General features: G+C 31.3%; 2 protein-coding genes across 2 annotated transcripts; one reads left to right on the top strand and one right to left on the bottom strand.

Moving 5' to 3' along the window:
* Positions 1-2,086: 2,086 nt before the first annotated feature.
* LOC114274038 (acyl-UDP-N-acetylglucosamine O-acyltransferase) lies at positions 2,087-5,421 on the top strand. Its single transcript, XM_028215899.2, has 4 exons — positions 2,087-4,167; positions 4,345-4,608; positions 4,806-4,925; positions 5,057-5,421. The coding sequence occupies exons 1-4, from the start codon at positions 2,959-2,961 to the stop codon at positions 5,105-5,107; spliced, it is 1,644 nt and encodes a 547-aa protein (XP_028071700.2). The 5' UTR covers positions 2,087-2,958; the 3' UTR covers positions 5,108-5,421.
* An 8,787-nt stretch (positions 5,422-14,208) lies between these two features.
* On the bottom strand, positions 14,209-16,582 carry LOC145798179 (uncharacterized). Its single transcript, XM_082885665.1, has 5 exons — positions 15,958-16,582; positions 15,751-15,813; positions 15,479-15,576; positions 15,202-15,316; positions 14,209-14,336 (listed from the first exon to the last, which is right to left on the bottom strand). Exons 1-5 carry the CDS (start codon positions 16,580-16,582, stop codon positions 14,209-14,211), a joined length of 1,029 nt encoding a protein of 342 aa, XP_082741791.1.
* Between the last annotated feature and the right edge of the window lie 324 nt (positions 16,583-16,906).

Raw genomic sequence — 16,906 nt, 5'->3', positions numbered from 1 at the left:
TACATTTTCAAGGCATGTGATTATGATGTGATACGGGGATCACGATTATGCTGTGATAGAGAAATATAATTTTCAACTCGATTGCGTTTGGAAAGGGGTTGCTTTTTGAATTTTTTTTTTTTTGGTTATTTCACTATTTTGATAAGTTATTTTAATTTTTATTTTTAAAAAGATGAGTTGAATTTTTTGATTGATTGTTGTATTAAAAAATGTGTTTGAATGAGAAATGACCAAAATTGCCCCTATCCTAATAAAATCTTCTCTCTCTTTTTTTTTTCTCCAAATAACAAAGTTCTTGCTGATGTAGCATGCTTTAAAGGGGTAAAATTGCCATTTAACTAGCTATGGTGGTAGTATTTGAATCACGTGATATTCCTTTTCTTTATTTTTAGGTCTTTTGACTTTTTGTTATTTGAGGCTATTTTAATCACTATTCTATTTTTCCAAACGCATTCTTAGTTTATTATGGCTCAACTCTGATAATTTAATTCATTAATCTTATAAGTTTTTATATGTACGTCATATTTTTTTTAAGAGAAAGTTTAACGGTAGCTATAATTGTAGTCCCATTTTTTATCATATTTTTTTTTTTCAAAAAAAATTAACAATAAATATGGATTTAAAATATATCGTCCATTCTTTAAAAATAAATAGGGATAATTATAAAAAGAAAAAAAAAAAAGTAGTATTTGACCCTTATAACAAAATAAACTCTAATTTTTAATTTTATTAATTTAAACCTTAATATTTTGATTTATTTTCAATTTAAATCATTTGTCTAATTTCATTAACTAAAACAGATTAAAAAAAACAATATTTTAGTTATTAAATCAATGTAAGTATACATAAAATATCTAAAATATTTATTTTTATTGAGTTTAGGCCCCATTTGTTTCACTGGATATAAAATAGAGGATATAATATGATGTGAAATTTAGTCAGGATATATAATGAATATGATATAGGTATTGGATAGTATATCCCGCAAGTCATGTTTGTTGACTTGATATATAAGATTGGATATAAGTTATGAATGTTTGTTTTACAAAATATATTGTGGGATATAACAAGTAATTTCCAAAATTGCCCTCATAATATTATATTATATTAAATTAAATTAAATAATATTATATTATATTAAATTCAAAATTTATATTAAATTATATTATATTAAATTCAAAATTTGTATTAAATTAAATAATATTATATTAAATTAAATTAAATTCAATAATATTTATATTAAATTAAATTAAATAATTAAATTAAATTAAATTAAATAATATTATATTATATTATATTCAATAATATTTATATTAAATTAAATTCAATAATTATATTATATTAAATTCAAAATTTTATATTAAATTATATTATATTATATTAAATTAAATTAAATTCAATAATATTATATTATATTAAATTCAAAATTTGTATTAAATTATATTATATTAAATTAAATTAAATTAAATAATATTATATTATATTATATTAAATTCAATAATATTTATATTATATTAAATTTAATAATATTAAATTAAATTCAATAATTATATTATATTAAATTCAAAAAAATATATTAAATTATATTATGTTAGATAGACAAAAGGGTAAATTGTACTTTTTATATCATATCTCAACCAAAGTGATATGATATAATGGGGGGTGGTATTGTATGGATATTATATCCCCTTCAAAAAAAATTACAAACATGGGATATATGGATCCTACCGGATATAATATCTATTCCCAATCTTCATATAACTAAAATATTTATTTTTTTTATCGATTATATTTAACAGAAATAATTAAATAATTTAGATTGAAAATAAGAAAGTTTAAGATTTAAATTGACAAAATAAAAAAAATAAAAAAACTCAAGATTTATTTGATATAAGGGTCAAAACTGTGATTTTTTTATATATAATTTCTCCAAATAAATATAATAAAATAATATAATTATAATAAATAAATTAATTTAATTTTTATCTGCCGCTGTTTTTGGTTAAGGCAAATCCTCTGTCGATATACGTTGACCATTGGATCTAATTGGAGATCATAAATAGGTACGTGAGGTCGACCTTACAGTAACATTTCACCTTTCATCATTAGTTATCCTTATCTAAACCCCACCCGGTTGATAAGGGGCATCCAGATTCTCAAAATTCGAATCTCTGCTTTCATCTCCTACTCCCCGTTCCACCCTAACATATTGCAACACCAATCATAACCACACATCACAAATCCTCACATTCACATCATTAAATCAAACGGTTGAACAAATCCGTATCCCCTTATTACCAACCTCCTAAAAATAAGCTCCCCAATCGCTTTTTTGTCTCTCTGAAAAACAATAATAATAATAATTCAATTCATTACCAATCTACCCCAATTTCGATTGAGTTTCGTCGCATCATCTTCTCTGCTTTCTCTCTCTCTTCAGGAATTCGAAGCGTTTTTGTTTGCATCAAGAAATGGAGATGTCGTCAATGGAGGAGTCTTCCTCGCATGACGTTCTCTCAATGGTTAGTGAAGCGCTTCTCGCCGTTGACCGAATAGCTCTACGGTTTCCTAAAAACTCTATACAGAGTACGCAACCGAGTTGTAAGTTTAGGATGTGTTAAATTTTTTCAATTTGTGGTCTCAAATCGTCTGTTTCAATCTTGTTTTCGCCAATTGAATCGAAATTTGAAGATTTGAAAGTGAGGAGATCTTGACCTTTTCCATGAATTTCCGTGCTTCTCGCTGTTAATTTCGCATGAAAATTGACAATTTCGTGGTTTTCTGTTATTTTTTGTGGTTTTCTGTTGTGGATGGACTTGTTAAGATTTGGGAATTTTTAGTAGTTTAGGAATTTATATTGTGAAATTTTGGATTTCTAGGGTTTCAATTGCTTGTTGAAAGTTCTATGTTGTTGTTTGTGGGACCTGTGAATTTGGGTATTAGGGTTTGAAAAGTTGAATGGCGGGAAGGGGAGAATTAGGGTTTCCAAAGACAAATGCTTGTAGTTTGAGGGAACAGTTAGCGAGAACAACTCTTCGGAATGTGAGGTTGCAAGGTCACACTTATGTTGAACTTAGGGAAGAGGGGAAGAGGTTCATATTCTTTTGCACACTGTGTCTGGCTCCGTGTTATAGCGATAATGTGTTGTTTGATCATTTGAAGGGTAATCTCCACAATGAAAGGCTTGCTGTTGCTAAAGCTACCTTGCTAAAACCAAACCCTTGGCCATTTAATGACGGTGTACTTTTCTTTCATGGTCCATCCAAGAATGATAAGCAATTACTCAACTCAAGTGCTGATCCAGTTATGTTGTTAGGTCATCAAAATGGCAATGGAAATGAGCTTGCTATTGTTTGTCATGGAAAAAATTTAAGCCCCAATAGTAATGGGAATATTTCTCATAATGGGTCTCTTTGTAACGATGAATTTGACTCTGTAGGAGGTGATGTTGATTCTAGTTCACCGAATGGGCATACGACTGATACTGATTGTGATGATAGTTCACATGATAAGTGTATGACTAATGGGGGCAGTTATGATTTGGTTGTGCCGGGAGTTTTGCATGACAATGAAATTTCTGATTTGGAAGTGAGGTTCATGGGTGTTGGACAAATAGCTGCTAGGTTCTTCTTGAAGGATGAAGTTCCAAATGAGATTTGTAGAATATGGTGTGAATGGCTTGGATCGAATCAGAGTATGGACACCACTTCAATTCCAGAGCATGACTTTGCTGTCGTTACCTTTGCTTACAATTACAATTTAGGTAGAAAGGGGTTAATTGATGATGTGAGGTATTTGCTCTCTTCTAGTCCCCGGGCAGAAATTGAGAATGGTGAGGATGCTAGAAAGAAAAGGAGGAAGTCGTTCTCTGATCCAGAGGATATTAGTGAGTCTTTGACTAATCAATATGATTCTTCTGGGGAAGATTCTCAAACTTCGAATAGTTTCAATTCAAGAATGATGTTAAATGGATATGATGATCAAGTTCTGCATTCAAGATTTATATTAAGTAAAACTCTGAGGAGAGAGTTGAGGCGACAGCAACGTGTAGCTGCAGAGAGAATGTGTGATATCTGCCAACAAAAGATGCTTCCAGGTAAAGATGTGGCAGCACTCCTGAACAGGAAGACTGGAAGACTTGCTTGCAGTAGTAGAAATGGGAATGGGGTAAATGTTTCTGTTCATCCTGTGTCTATTTTTCGTTGAGCAAAATGTCATTAATTTAATATATATTTATATATTTGCTTTGTATTGTGTTGATATTCATTGGATAATCATATGGCCTTTTTATCTCCAAACCTTCAAAATATGTATAGATTATTAAACAAGTTTTTTCCCATACAGGCATTTCATGCATTTCATATTTCCTGCCTTATGCACTGGATACTTCTCTGTGAGTTAGAGATATACACCAACCAGTTAGTCGGTCCCAAAGTGAAACGGAGATCTAGGAGAAAGGCTGGAGCCAAGTGCAATGGATCCAGGGAGGAGGTTGAGATAAAAGCATTAAGCAAGCAAATTCACTGTGTGTTCTGTCCGGAGTGCCAGGGCACTGGTATAAATATTGATGGAGATGAGCTGGAGAAACCAACCGTCCCTCTTTCCGAGGTTTGCAAATTATGGGCAATTTATATTCTTATTCCCCCTCAACCCTGTTTCTCCCTCTCCTCATGTCTTGAAGCTTTTATTTTATATTTGCTAATATTACCTTGACTCTCTCTTCCCTTCAATCGTTTTAGGTTATTGTGTTCAGTATTTAAATCATTGTTGATCTTTAAAGTTTGAGGTTTCCTCTGTCATTTCAGATGTTCCGATATAAAATTAAAGTGAGTGATGCACGAAGAGCTTGGATGAAAAGTCCTGAGGTGTTGCAGAATTGCTCCACAGGCTTTCATTTCCCTTCTGAGTCTGATGAGCTAGTTCAGGTTCTAAGATTTCTGATTGAATTATTTTTATTTGGGAAATGAAAAGCTATGATAATTTAGGTTGTTAGTTCACTACATAATGTTCTGGCTGTTAATTTTGTTTTTCATTTTTTTTCCCCACTTAATTTCAGGAAAATGTGTCACCGCTAAAGTTGCTGCACTTCTATCGTGCTGATGGGTAGAGACAAAGATGCTCAGGGGAGTGGGGGTGATAATGACATGTAAACCATCTTCATGACAAATGTCTGTTACTTATTGTAGATGTGTACTTGTAAAGGAAACCATTAATAGCACGATGAATAGGAATATTTGTTGCTTCAGGACAATCGACCCTTGTGGATGTTTTTTTTTTCCGTTACACCTTGTATGTTTCTGTCATACAACAGTGGTGCAGTTATTAGTGTACATTGCAGAAACTTGTTCACAGCTTGACTTGATTGATGGCTAATGTCAGATTTGACTCTTTGATATTTGAAGAGTTTATATTGTTCATCGAGTCTTTGTGTTGATCTCGCATGACCAATTAAGAATTCTCCATGATGGTTGAGTGCCATGTTTGAAACTCTTGGCTTTATTTCGTCTTTCTCCTTCCCCTTGTGCTTGTGTTAGGATTCACGTCACCTGGTGGAAGCTGCAAGTGGAGGTTTGTTACTCTCCAGAAACTCTTCTGCTTCTCGTTGTATTGCTGCAGTTCAGAGTGTGCCAAAGACTTAAATGATGAACGTCATTCTGAAATTGATGGCAGAATGTTGTACTTGAATAGAATTTTGAAATTTGTACACCGGAAACAATAGCGACTAGGGTGTAAATGCAAAAAATCATACTTGGTCTTTATTTCCTTTTCTATGCAGAGCCAGAGCAGGAGAGGGAGTGTCAATAGAACTGAGAGGGTGAGCGCGAATGAAGTATGCTGATCCGTGTTGGTGTGCAATGTGGATGTCATGTTCCACCAAACCAATAGGTGACCTTAGGGCAAGCGTTGAACCACACCTAAACACAAATGGGCCGGCGAGGTAGTTTTGTGGTCAACTCTTTGGATTGTGTTTACGCTGATCTTTGTTGATATTAAAAAATTCTGAGGTCAGGTCAGGTTTCATGTCATTACATGATGGTGATCTAACTTGTTGGGCCAAAACATAGATTGCTACTTGCATTAAATTAATGGAACAAAGAGCACCCATACAATGAAACCGCAGGGGTTACCATCAAATTTTCTTGATGAATGAGGGATTCTCACAAGTGGACGCTGCTGAGGCTGGTGGTGCCCACTACGAAATTGTTCATTTTATATGCAAATTATTTATAGATAAAAAGATTAAATTAAGGGTAAATTACATTGACACCCCTTAAGGTTTGGTCCAATTACTACCACCCCGTGACGTTTTGGAAATTACATTCCCATCCCTGTGGTTAATAGTTTCATTTCACAAACACCTCTGCTTATATAAAAGGTAACAACTCCTAGTAGAAAAACAGAAGAAATTACATTAAAAAAAAAAAAAAGTAAGGCAAAGCAAAAAAAGAGAGAGTGCATGAGTGTAATGTTTTCATTCCGTCTAAATAATTACAATGACATGGGGGTTAGTGTAATTTTCCAAACGTCAGGGGTTATATGTATTAAACACAAACCTCAAGGGGTGTAAGTGTAATATATCCTTAAATTAATTTCATATTTATAATCATAAAATTTTACCACATTTATTTTTAAAAACAATGACTTGTTTATTTTTAAAATTATATTTGTCATCTATTTTTTTTAAAAATAAATCCAATCAAATCATGTAGGTATGCATATCAAATCAATGTAATTTTTTCATGCATGATCTATATAATTATGAGAGTGAGAGTTATGGTAAATTCAAATTAATACTCCTCTAGTCGAATACAGGTTCAATTACATCCAAAGATCTTAATTTTTAACTAGTTACTTCATATTGGGACAATCAAATTTGAAGTTAACGACTAGATAAATCTCTAATAGCTCTTAGGGAGACTCAAGATTGAAATTTTAGATCTTATACTCAAATCTTTACTATTCGTGACTTTTAAAACTTCGCATTTTCTCTTTTAGGTTGCCATCAATAAACATTTAAGAATCTCTCAATACAATCTTGGTGGACGGCTGGTCAACTATTTTTAGTTTTGCATTTGCTAATGAGATGTGATCTGTAATCTACCATAACTAAAATAGTTGTATAACCATTTTCCTGAAACACACCAAAAAAGCAAATGAGAAAGCTTAGCCGGCCTGTTGGGTTTCTAACTACCATATTTTTCTAGTTATAATCAGTTTGTATTAACAGACCATTTTGCCGGCAATGTTTATCCAAGGGAAAATTACCTGTGGCACGTCTCGTGTGTGTTCATATTACCACAAAGCCGGCACACGTCTCGTGTGTGTTCTAGGATCGATATATGAAATCTCTTAGTTGCGAAAGAGCAGTTGCGTACTCTCAAACTCAGACCACATAAACATGGGGTGCTCTGTTGTATTCATCAAGAAATTACTAGGCTTTCTCGTGTTTTTGGCCATTGTTTTTTCTCTCCTTGGAGGGTCACAAGCACGGCTCATATCTTCTTGTGGGGTTGACTGTGAAGATTTCAAGAATGACCGTTCAATGGTGAAGAAGATGTTCATGGAGTTTGAAGCAATGCTGCCCAAGGGCGTTCCAGTGCCTCCATCAGGACCAAGCCCTGGCATTAATTTATGAAACTGTTTTCCAAAAACAAAAGCACTGTTGTCTCTGTTACATTTTTTTGTAAACAGGAAGTATGTTAACATGGTTACGGTTTATGTCCAATTTCTATGATGTTTAAGTATTTATTCTTTTATTCGTTTAAAAAAAAGTATTTATTCTTTTATTGAATTATTCGGAAGATACTAGTAGACTTCGTATAATGTTGGATTGGAAACTTATTTGATACTCTCAAAAGTATTATGGAGTATTGTTACATCACGCCCCCAGTATTGAATAAATTTTCTTATCTTAGTAGAGGGTGAGGATTTGCAGGATGATTCTATTATACACACTCACCTATCATAATCATCCTTTGTTACGTCGTTTTCTTTTTTAGTTATAATCAATTTTTTTCTTTAGTTATGACATTATTTTAAAATATTTGATTATAATTTTTTTGTGTTTGATTATAATTTTTATTTATTTATTTATATTTTAGTTATGACTAAAGAAGTATAAAATTATATAATTTTCGTTTATAATTATAAGATGCATACTCTTTCTCAGATCGAGAAAGATTTGCGATATTAAAGATGGACTCACTTCAAGTTTTAAAAAATAAAAAACAAAATAAAAGATACAAAACCATAAAGTCACTAATTCTAAAGTATCCATATCAATTCATGTTATAAGAAATATGTGAAAAATTTTCTTTACCTCCCTTTTGCTCATTTTTATTTAGGGCTAATTTCATTTTACTTTTTGTGATTTGAGTCGTATGTAGCCTCCGTTTGGGAAGTGGGTTGACTTTTTAAATTTTTTGGCTATTTTAGTCTGAGTTAAAAAGTTTGATTTGGGAAGGGCTTTTTGGCTTTTTTTGTGAGAAAAGAATGTAATGATTATGGGTTGAATGTGATATTTTATTTTTTGTGGCTAAAATAGCCTATTTTATCTTTTGTGGCTAAAATAGCCAAAAATGCCCCGTTTAGCTCTTGCCAAACGGAGCCTATCTCCTAACGTTTTGAAATGTCCACATAACTCTCATATAGTTTGTGAACTGAAATACACCGTTAAACATTTCGTTCAACTTAATAGCAAGTGTAAAACACGTGGCAGATTAAGAGAGTTATATACTCATTTTCAAATTTAAAGGAGAGTAAATCGTACATAAAATAAAGCAGAAGGGGTTAAAGTGCACTTTACCTTGTAAATAAACGGCAAAAATAAAAGAATATTTTAGTCTTTTTCATTAAATCGTTAACAAGTTTAACTAGGGGTGTTCATAATACCGCCGAAACCGCCAAAACCGCACTGAGCCGCACCACCAAGGCAAATTCGTTATTATTTGCCAATCGAACCGCCGATTTTTGGTAAGAAAAATGACAAATTCTAGTGACACTTTTATCATTCCGTCGGTTTCTATTTTTCTTCCAAACCGCACCGACCCGCACCGCTATTAAATCATGTTTTATAAGATTTTAAAAATATAGTATTACATTACTGCTTGAAGGGAATTCAAGATGTCAGTAATCCAAAATAAAGTTGGATTCCAATTCATTTTTCAATCTTTTTTTTTTTCTAGTCATGTTGCAAACTTGCATCAGCTCACTTTTCAATCTAAATACTTTTCAACGGTAAACATTTTCAATATATTGTAAACCCTAAATTATATTAATTTTATGTATTGTATTTGATCATTGTAGCTTCCACAGATGCTTGTAATGAACTGATGGCATAGTCATTGATATTATCATGTTGTTGCTACACTTGCTGCATCAGAAGAAAGCTTCGCAAGATGCTTAACATCACGGTATCTCTCGTCTTTTTTTTACTCTTTGATTTAAGTTTTGTAATTTGAATTATATTTTTTATAAACCGCCAATCCGTCCGAATCGCCAAGGCAAATCCGCCATTATTTGCCAACCGAACCGCCGGTTTTTGATATGGAAAATGGCAAATTCTAGTGACACTTTTATCAATCCGCCACCCGCCATACGGTTTCTATTTTTCTCTCAAACCGCACCGACGCGCACCGCGCACACCCCTAAGTTTAACGGTGCACTTTATACCACAAACCATAAGGGGGTTATGTGATAATTTTCAAACGTTAAAGGATAAACTGCACATGACCCAAATCGTAAAAGATAAAGTAAAGTTTGCCCTTTTATTTATTTATTGAAGAATGCAAATTAAAAAAAAAAAAAAAAACTAACATTAAAAAATGAAGTTTTTTTTATTTATTAAACCCATTGCAGTTTATTTTTTATTTATTAAACACATGTTATTTTTTACTTCGACAACACGATTTTAGAATTCAAAAAATAAATTTAAGACAACTTGCATTTGAAAAATAAATTGATTAAATTGATGATAAATCCAAACTAGGGAGAGTATAAGATATTAGATTCAGCAGATATTTTTTGTCAGTGAGAAATCCACCATTTATAAAATAGTTTGGTGAGAAGTCTTTTTATTTGTTTTGAAAGACATTTTGTTTTTAATCTTACCTCTTAATTTATCGATTGACTATCTATTCAAAAAATTTCCTATCTGTTCAATTACTTTTCCTTTTCTGTTTCATTTTTTATTTTTTTCAATTCAAATTTCCCTTATCTGTTTACATATTTTGTCTAAATAAAATTCTACCTGTCCAAATTTATTATCTGTTCAATTTTTTTGATTATCTGTTTAATTTTTTTCCTTTATCTGATCAAATTTGACTATCTATTTAATTTTTTTTTATTTGTTCAAATCTTTCTATATCACTATAGATCTATATGTCATATAGATAAAGTTTAATCAATCTGTGTTCAACAACAACAACAATAGCAGTAGATCTAAACTTACATTGCCCTCATTTGGCAAATGACTTTTTTGAGATTGGGGGCTAAATTAGCCATTAAAGAACAAAATACGTTAAAAAAATTAATAAAACAAAATGTCATATTTAAACTATAATCATTTCATTTTTTTCTTACAAAAGTCAAAAAAGCCAACAAAAGTCAATCCAAACAAATTTCTTTATCCCAAAGACCTCGTTTGGGAACAAACTGTTTGGCAAGTTGGTTTTGGCTAAAATAGCCACAAAAGACAAAAAGACTATTTTAGCCACAACAAATAAAACATTACATCTAACCCATAATCATTACACTCTTCTCTCACAAAAAAAATCAAAAAAGTCAAAAAGCCCTTCCCAAACCAAGTTTTTTAGCCCAGGCTAAAATAGCCAAAAAGTCAACCCACTTCCCAAACGGAGGCTCAATAACTTTTTGATTTTTCATAAAAAGATATGTAGAAAAGTAGATAAAGTGATGTGACAATTTATAGTGACTTTTTGATTTTTTTTTACTAAAATAGTTATTCCCTAAACAAGGCCTAAAATAGTTTAAAAAAATAAAAAAACTAACCTACTTCGGAAACAAAGCCATTAAAAAAAACTCGAGTGAGAAAGAGAGAGAAAGTTGCAAACAGAGATGAGAGATAAGCTACGAGCAATTCTAAACTATTAAGGAGTTTTTGAGAAGATGGTTAAAAGTTGCTTTTTGACTTTTTTTTTAACTTTTTTGTAAAAGAAACAAGTGAGTTAAAAACTAAGAAGTGACTTTTAACCCACCTTTCAAAATAACCCCAAGTGAAAACCACAACCAAAAGCTACCCATAAGCTCTCAAGATTCAAGACCATGATGTTTAGTCCCTCAATTCTCAGACTATCTGTCTGTGTTTTCAGTTTTGTGCACATCAATCCAACCAATTGCATGCAAATATAAAAAATATGGTTCTATTTTTAGAAAATAGTTTTTAGAGAATTTTAGGTAGTGTTTGGTAGGGGTTTTTTAAATATGATTTGAGAATAGAGTTATATTTTGAATTTGTGAGCTTTGGAATTATGATTTGAATGTAGAAAATTTATTTGTTATGAGTTTTAAAAAGAGTTTTGAATTGAATTTTAGAGGGAGTTTTGAGTTTTTGAAATTAGAAAAGTTATTTGATTAAAAAATTTATAACTCATAACCAAACACACAACCTAAAATTCTATTCAAAACTCATATAAAAATTAAAAATATTTTGAAAATACTTTTTATTTACAATATAAAAATAACAAGTGTCCACGAAAAATAAAAAAAAACAAGCAAACAAACACTGTTCAGGTCAACCGGTCGGACGTTTGGAGGACGATTGGGTTAGTCAAATTTTCCCGCCTGTAAAGCTGTTTTCAAAAGTAAATGTGGAATTATAATTTCAAATCTCAAAACAAACACCACACTCAAATGAGTGGATGAAAATGTGTTTGGAACACATAACCAAACACCGCTTTATTTTTCTATTTTCCGTATTTAATGTTTTCAATGAATTTTTTTAATATTTTAAGAATTTTTTTAAAATTTTTAGACACGCCTTACATAAATATACTTAAAAAGTATAATAGTTGTAAACAAAATCTTTAAAAAATACACTAAATACCAAAAAATATAAAAATTCAATACATTTTTTTTTGTATTTTTGTGTATTTATTAATTTTTTTAAATATTTTTTCACAAATATTGAACTATTTAGATACATCTAAGTAAGGTGCATCTAAAAAAGTAAAAAAAAAAATTGCTTAAAATTTAAAAAATATTCACTAAAATAAAAAAAATACAAAAAACAAAAAAACACAATTTTTAAAAAACTAAAACCAAACATACTAATGTGTTTATTTTCAGTTTTCTGAATTTAATTTTTTAAAAATTGAGTTATTTATTTTTCGTATTTTTTGTTTTTAATGAATATTTTTAAAATTTTAAACGATTATTTTTTTTTACTTTTTTAGATGTAACTTATTTTGATGTATCTAAATAAAAAAATATTTTAAAAAATTAATAAATAAACAAAATTATGAAAAATGTACTTAATTTTTTTATTTTTATTTTTGTATTTCTGATATTTAATGATTTTTTTAAAGATTTTTTTCATAAATATTATTTTTTTAAGTATATTTATGTTAAGTGTGTCTAAAAATTAAAAAAAAAATCTTAAAATATTAAAAGAAAATTAGTGAAAACAAAAAAAATACGTAAAATAAAAAATAAAATTTTCTGAAAAATGAATGGTGAAAACTGAAATCAAACAGAGCGAATGTAATCCTAATCAAAACACATTTATAATCAACGGTTGTGATTGTGACCCCAAAGCACTCATTTATGACTAGATGAAACTTATGCTCCAAGTACTCAGCCTTGTCTAGAACCGATGACTCTTACTTTGAAGGCTCTTTTCAATTTCATGACAGAGCACAACAGATCACGAAAGATTTGGTCGAAATCAAGAATGAAATTGGCGATTTCGTAAAAGACGACGTAAATGAGGCGATAGTGGACGATAGCGCGGAGGCAGAGGCATCGTGGGAGAGAAGTAGAGCTCAGTAGAAAGTGAAAGAGGCGGGTTGTGGAGAATGAGAGGGAGACAAGGATCCCAATTAGAGCTTAATCGCCATCGAGCGTTACTTAACCGCATCCATGACGTACTCTACTTGGAAGAGTGGTGGTAGAGTGGTGGCAGAGACGACAGTGGTTACAACAATGGAATGGAAAGAGAAGAAAACCCTAGATGGAAAGGGAAATGGAAATGGAAATGGAAATGGATGGAGAGAGAGAGAGAGAGAGAGAGAGAGAGAGAGAAGGAAAAATAGCCGATTTGAGAAGGTTTGGTTTGAAAAAAACCAGGTGTTATATATATATACTAGCGTATGCCCATGCCTAAAGGTACGGTGTAAATAATTTTAAGATTAAAATGCAGTTATAATTTATACTACGTATTATGTTGAAATTTATGAAGTTTGTGTTATTTTTTGATAAAGATACTGAAAAAATTTATTGAAATATTTTTCTTCTTAAAGAACTTATAACAATTTTGCTTGTATTACACGTTCTACAAAACTCAAATAAAATAACAACTTCCCCTAATCTTAATGCAAATTAAGAAACAAACATATAAGATTTAAAGTTATATTGCATATCAAAATATAAAAGGCAGTAAAAAAAAGTGTAAACACTGAACGAAAAACAGAAATTAAAGATATATTGTCATACACCAAAATAGTAGGTTAAAACTTACAAAAAGTGGGTTAAAGCTTTACAAAAGATGTGTCAATAACATACACCAAAAATTATACACCAAAAATAGAAATTAAAGTTATATTGTCATACACCAAAAATATGTATGCTTTACAAAAGATGTGTCAATTACATGTCTTCAAATATGTGTTTGCCCAAACTTTCTCCTCATTACTTTCCAAAAAGTCTTTGTATCAACTTGTATGTATCCCCAATGAGGAATATGCACAACAATCTGGTAATTTGTGGAAACAAAAAAAATATAGATTAGTACATTTGTTGGAAATATACATGTCAAAATACTTTGAGATTGAAATTACCTTATTATATCTCCATCGAAGCAAGCTAGTCGTATTTCTCCTTTTACGCTCTATAGATTTTTCGGTCCAATCTTACAAAAGTCCAAATTTCAAATTATTATTAAATTGAAATTTTATAAAAAATTATATAATCAACAGAAATAAATCTACATGGTTACTTTTTAATAAAACTTCATTTAATCTGCATAGAATACTACAGCAACACTTCAAGATAAACAATATTTGTAGTAGAATCCAAACTATCTTTAGGGAGGAGAATACTTATACGATCAAATGATGTACATCTAGACAATGCCACATATAATTGCCTATGGCTAAACACTGGTATACGCAAATCAACCCAACAAATTTCACAGATTGTCCTTGAGATTTATTAATAGTCAAGGCATATGCCAATCGGACTGGAAATTGACGTCTTGTCATTTGGAAAGGAATTTATGAAGAAGATGGTGTCAAAGATATCCTTGGTATGAAAGCCAAATTGCCAAACTTTTCTCCAGTTAAAATTTGAGTTTCAATTATGTGAGTGTCGCACCTAGTAACCATCAATCTTGTACGATTACATAGTCCATCTTTCTATGCAATGTTTCTCAACAATATTATAGGACAACCCACTTTCAATTCTAACTTAAAAGTTGGTAACCCAAGAGGATCCAATAAATTTAAATATTCATTAGGATATCTATTTGTAATGGTAGGATCGATTTCATTATCTTCAGACATTTTATCTGCTGCAAGATAAGTATATAATCTCCCTGGAAAGATATTCAACATAGTAATATTAATGTCACCGACATCATCGTTACGCGCAAACAAAATTGTGCGTTCAATTAAAAATGTTGGGGTTGACGTCTCTATCATATTCAATTGTAGATAAACTGTAGAGAGTAATTTATTCAAATTTTGACATTTGTGTATTGTTGATGGAAGGTTAATTATTTCTTGAGGATTGGTCCCAATCTAAAAAAAAAGTGAAATCAATAAAAAAGTGAGTGTAAACACAATTTATTAATTTAAAATAATCTATATAATGCAGGTTAAAGTAGTGTTACCTCCATCAAGAAATTTACAAAATTAGCATTTTCATGGCCTTCATGATTCAAGCGCATATTCAAATCCAAAGTCAAGATATATATATGCTTCCATAGAACAGAGTGTCTTAATGATGCATTCACAATTTTCTCACGAACTCCTTTGGATATAACTGGTAAGATTTGTCGAAAGTCTCCACCAAGAACAACAGTAATACCCCCAAATGGCTTTTCACTATCACAAATATCCCTCAATGTACGATCAACCGCCTAAACACAATGTCTATGTTACATAGGAACTTCATCCCAAATTATGAGTTTAGTTTCTCTAAATAACTCAGCTTGTAATGATTGTTTGCTAAATCCACAAAGTGAATTTTCCAAGACATCTAACAGAATGGAAAATGTTGAATATGCAGTGCGACCTCTTACCAGTAACAATGATGCAATTCTAAACGAAGCCACAGTAACAACGATATGCCCAAGGCTGCGACATTTTAATGCAATCGTATTGTACAGAAATGTTTTCCCTGTTCCAACACCCCTATTCAGAAAAAAAACAGTTCCTTTATTTTGAAAAACTGAAGAAGTGATTGTATTATAAGCATTCCGCTGTCCATTATTGAGACAATCAATAGTAATTTGTGGATCTGCATGATGTGCCTCACTCTACAGTTGTTGATGTTCAGATATCAATCGATTACCAACTACTGCACTCCAATTTGCAGTAGGTTGTGGCATGGGTGGAAAGTCAATTAAACTTTTGCCTGATTCATGAAGCATTTGATTCAAAAGATGGAGACCATAATCTTCAATTTGAGCCCCAGTTGGTTTCGAAATGACAAACAATGTACAAATCTTATGTGCAAGATCATCACATATATACGTTGAAAATTGATTCCATAATGCACATGGATTTAGTGGAGAGCACTGGATGAGAATAATACTAAATAATCTCCTCAATTGATATCCAGTTTTTATAACTACAGCCTCTTTCAAGCATTGTTTCCATTCTTCATCAACTTCTAAAAGCCCCCTTGCAACACATGCTAATTTAAATGTATCATGCACAACATTATCGACCGTGTGTAAAGACTGAAACGACTTTGGTCTTTTGATAACGATTAGTAACAAATGTAGATAAAATCTTTCACCACAATTAGGGCTAGCAAAGTACATTCTACCAATTGCATATCTCATTTCTCTTGATTTCCATCTCTTTTTTGACTTGAGCCAAACAAAATGTTGTGGAAATTCTTGATAAGTGAATGGACATTCATCTTCACTGGCAACACAATATGCAAAAAAGCCAGTAAGAGTTGACATTTGTTGACCAGCTCTAGATTGAATCGTTTGTAATGACTCTTCTGGGTTAAAAACAACGCGATGCATTCCAGGTAAATGAAGTGCCAATTGTATAACTGTTGGCATCTCTGCATGCAAAGGATGGCCAAATATTCGCCAAGCAGCTTTTGGAGGTCCAATATACCTTGCATCGAGATATTGTTGAATCTCATTTATCATTCCTAACACCATCGTTGTACGATCATAACCCTTATAAATGTACTTATGTATATACTTGACACATCTCATTTCGGCACAAACTTCCACATTTATATGACAGTTGAAAAGTTTTGAAAGATATGCATTGTATGGTACAACATCCCTGTTATCAACTTCTTGCCCCCTCACAGTATGTACTTGACCATTATTGCGATGACGATAGATAGGGTATCCATCTTGATCCATAGTTGTTGTTTCTGTGAAAGCTCGAGGGTATCTCTTAGTGCATCTACCATTTCCATACATGGTGCTTGCAGATTTCGAGCACCACATGGTCCATGTACCATACAACATTTG

The sequence above is a fragment of the Camellia sinensis genome, chromosome 8, assembly GCF_055761805.1.
Source record: "Camellia sinensis isolate YWXY chromosome 8, ASM5576180v1, whole genome shotgun sequence".
NCBI classification, from domain to species: domain Eukaryota; kingdom Viridiplantae; phylum Streptophyta; class Magnoliopsida; order Ericales; family Theaceae; genus Camellia; species Camellia sinensis.
Note: the sequence above shows the minus strand (reverse complement) of the source record. Positions and strands in the feature narration are given on the sequence as shown.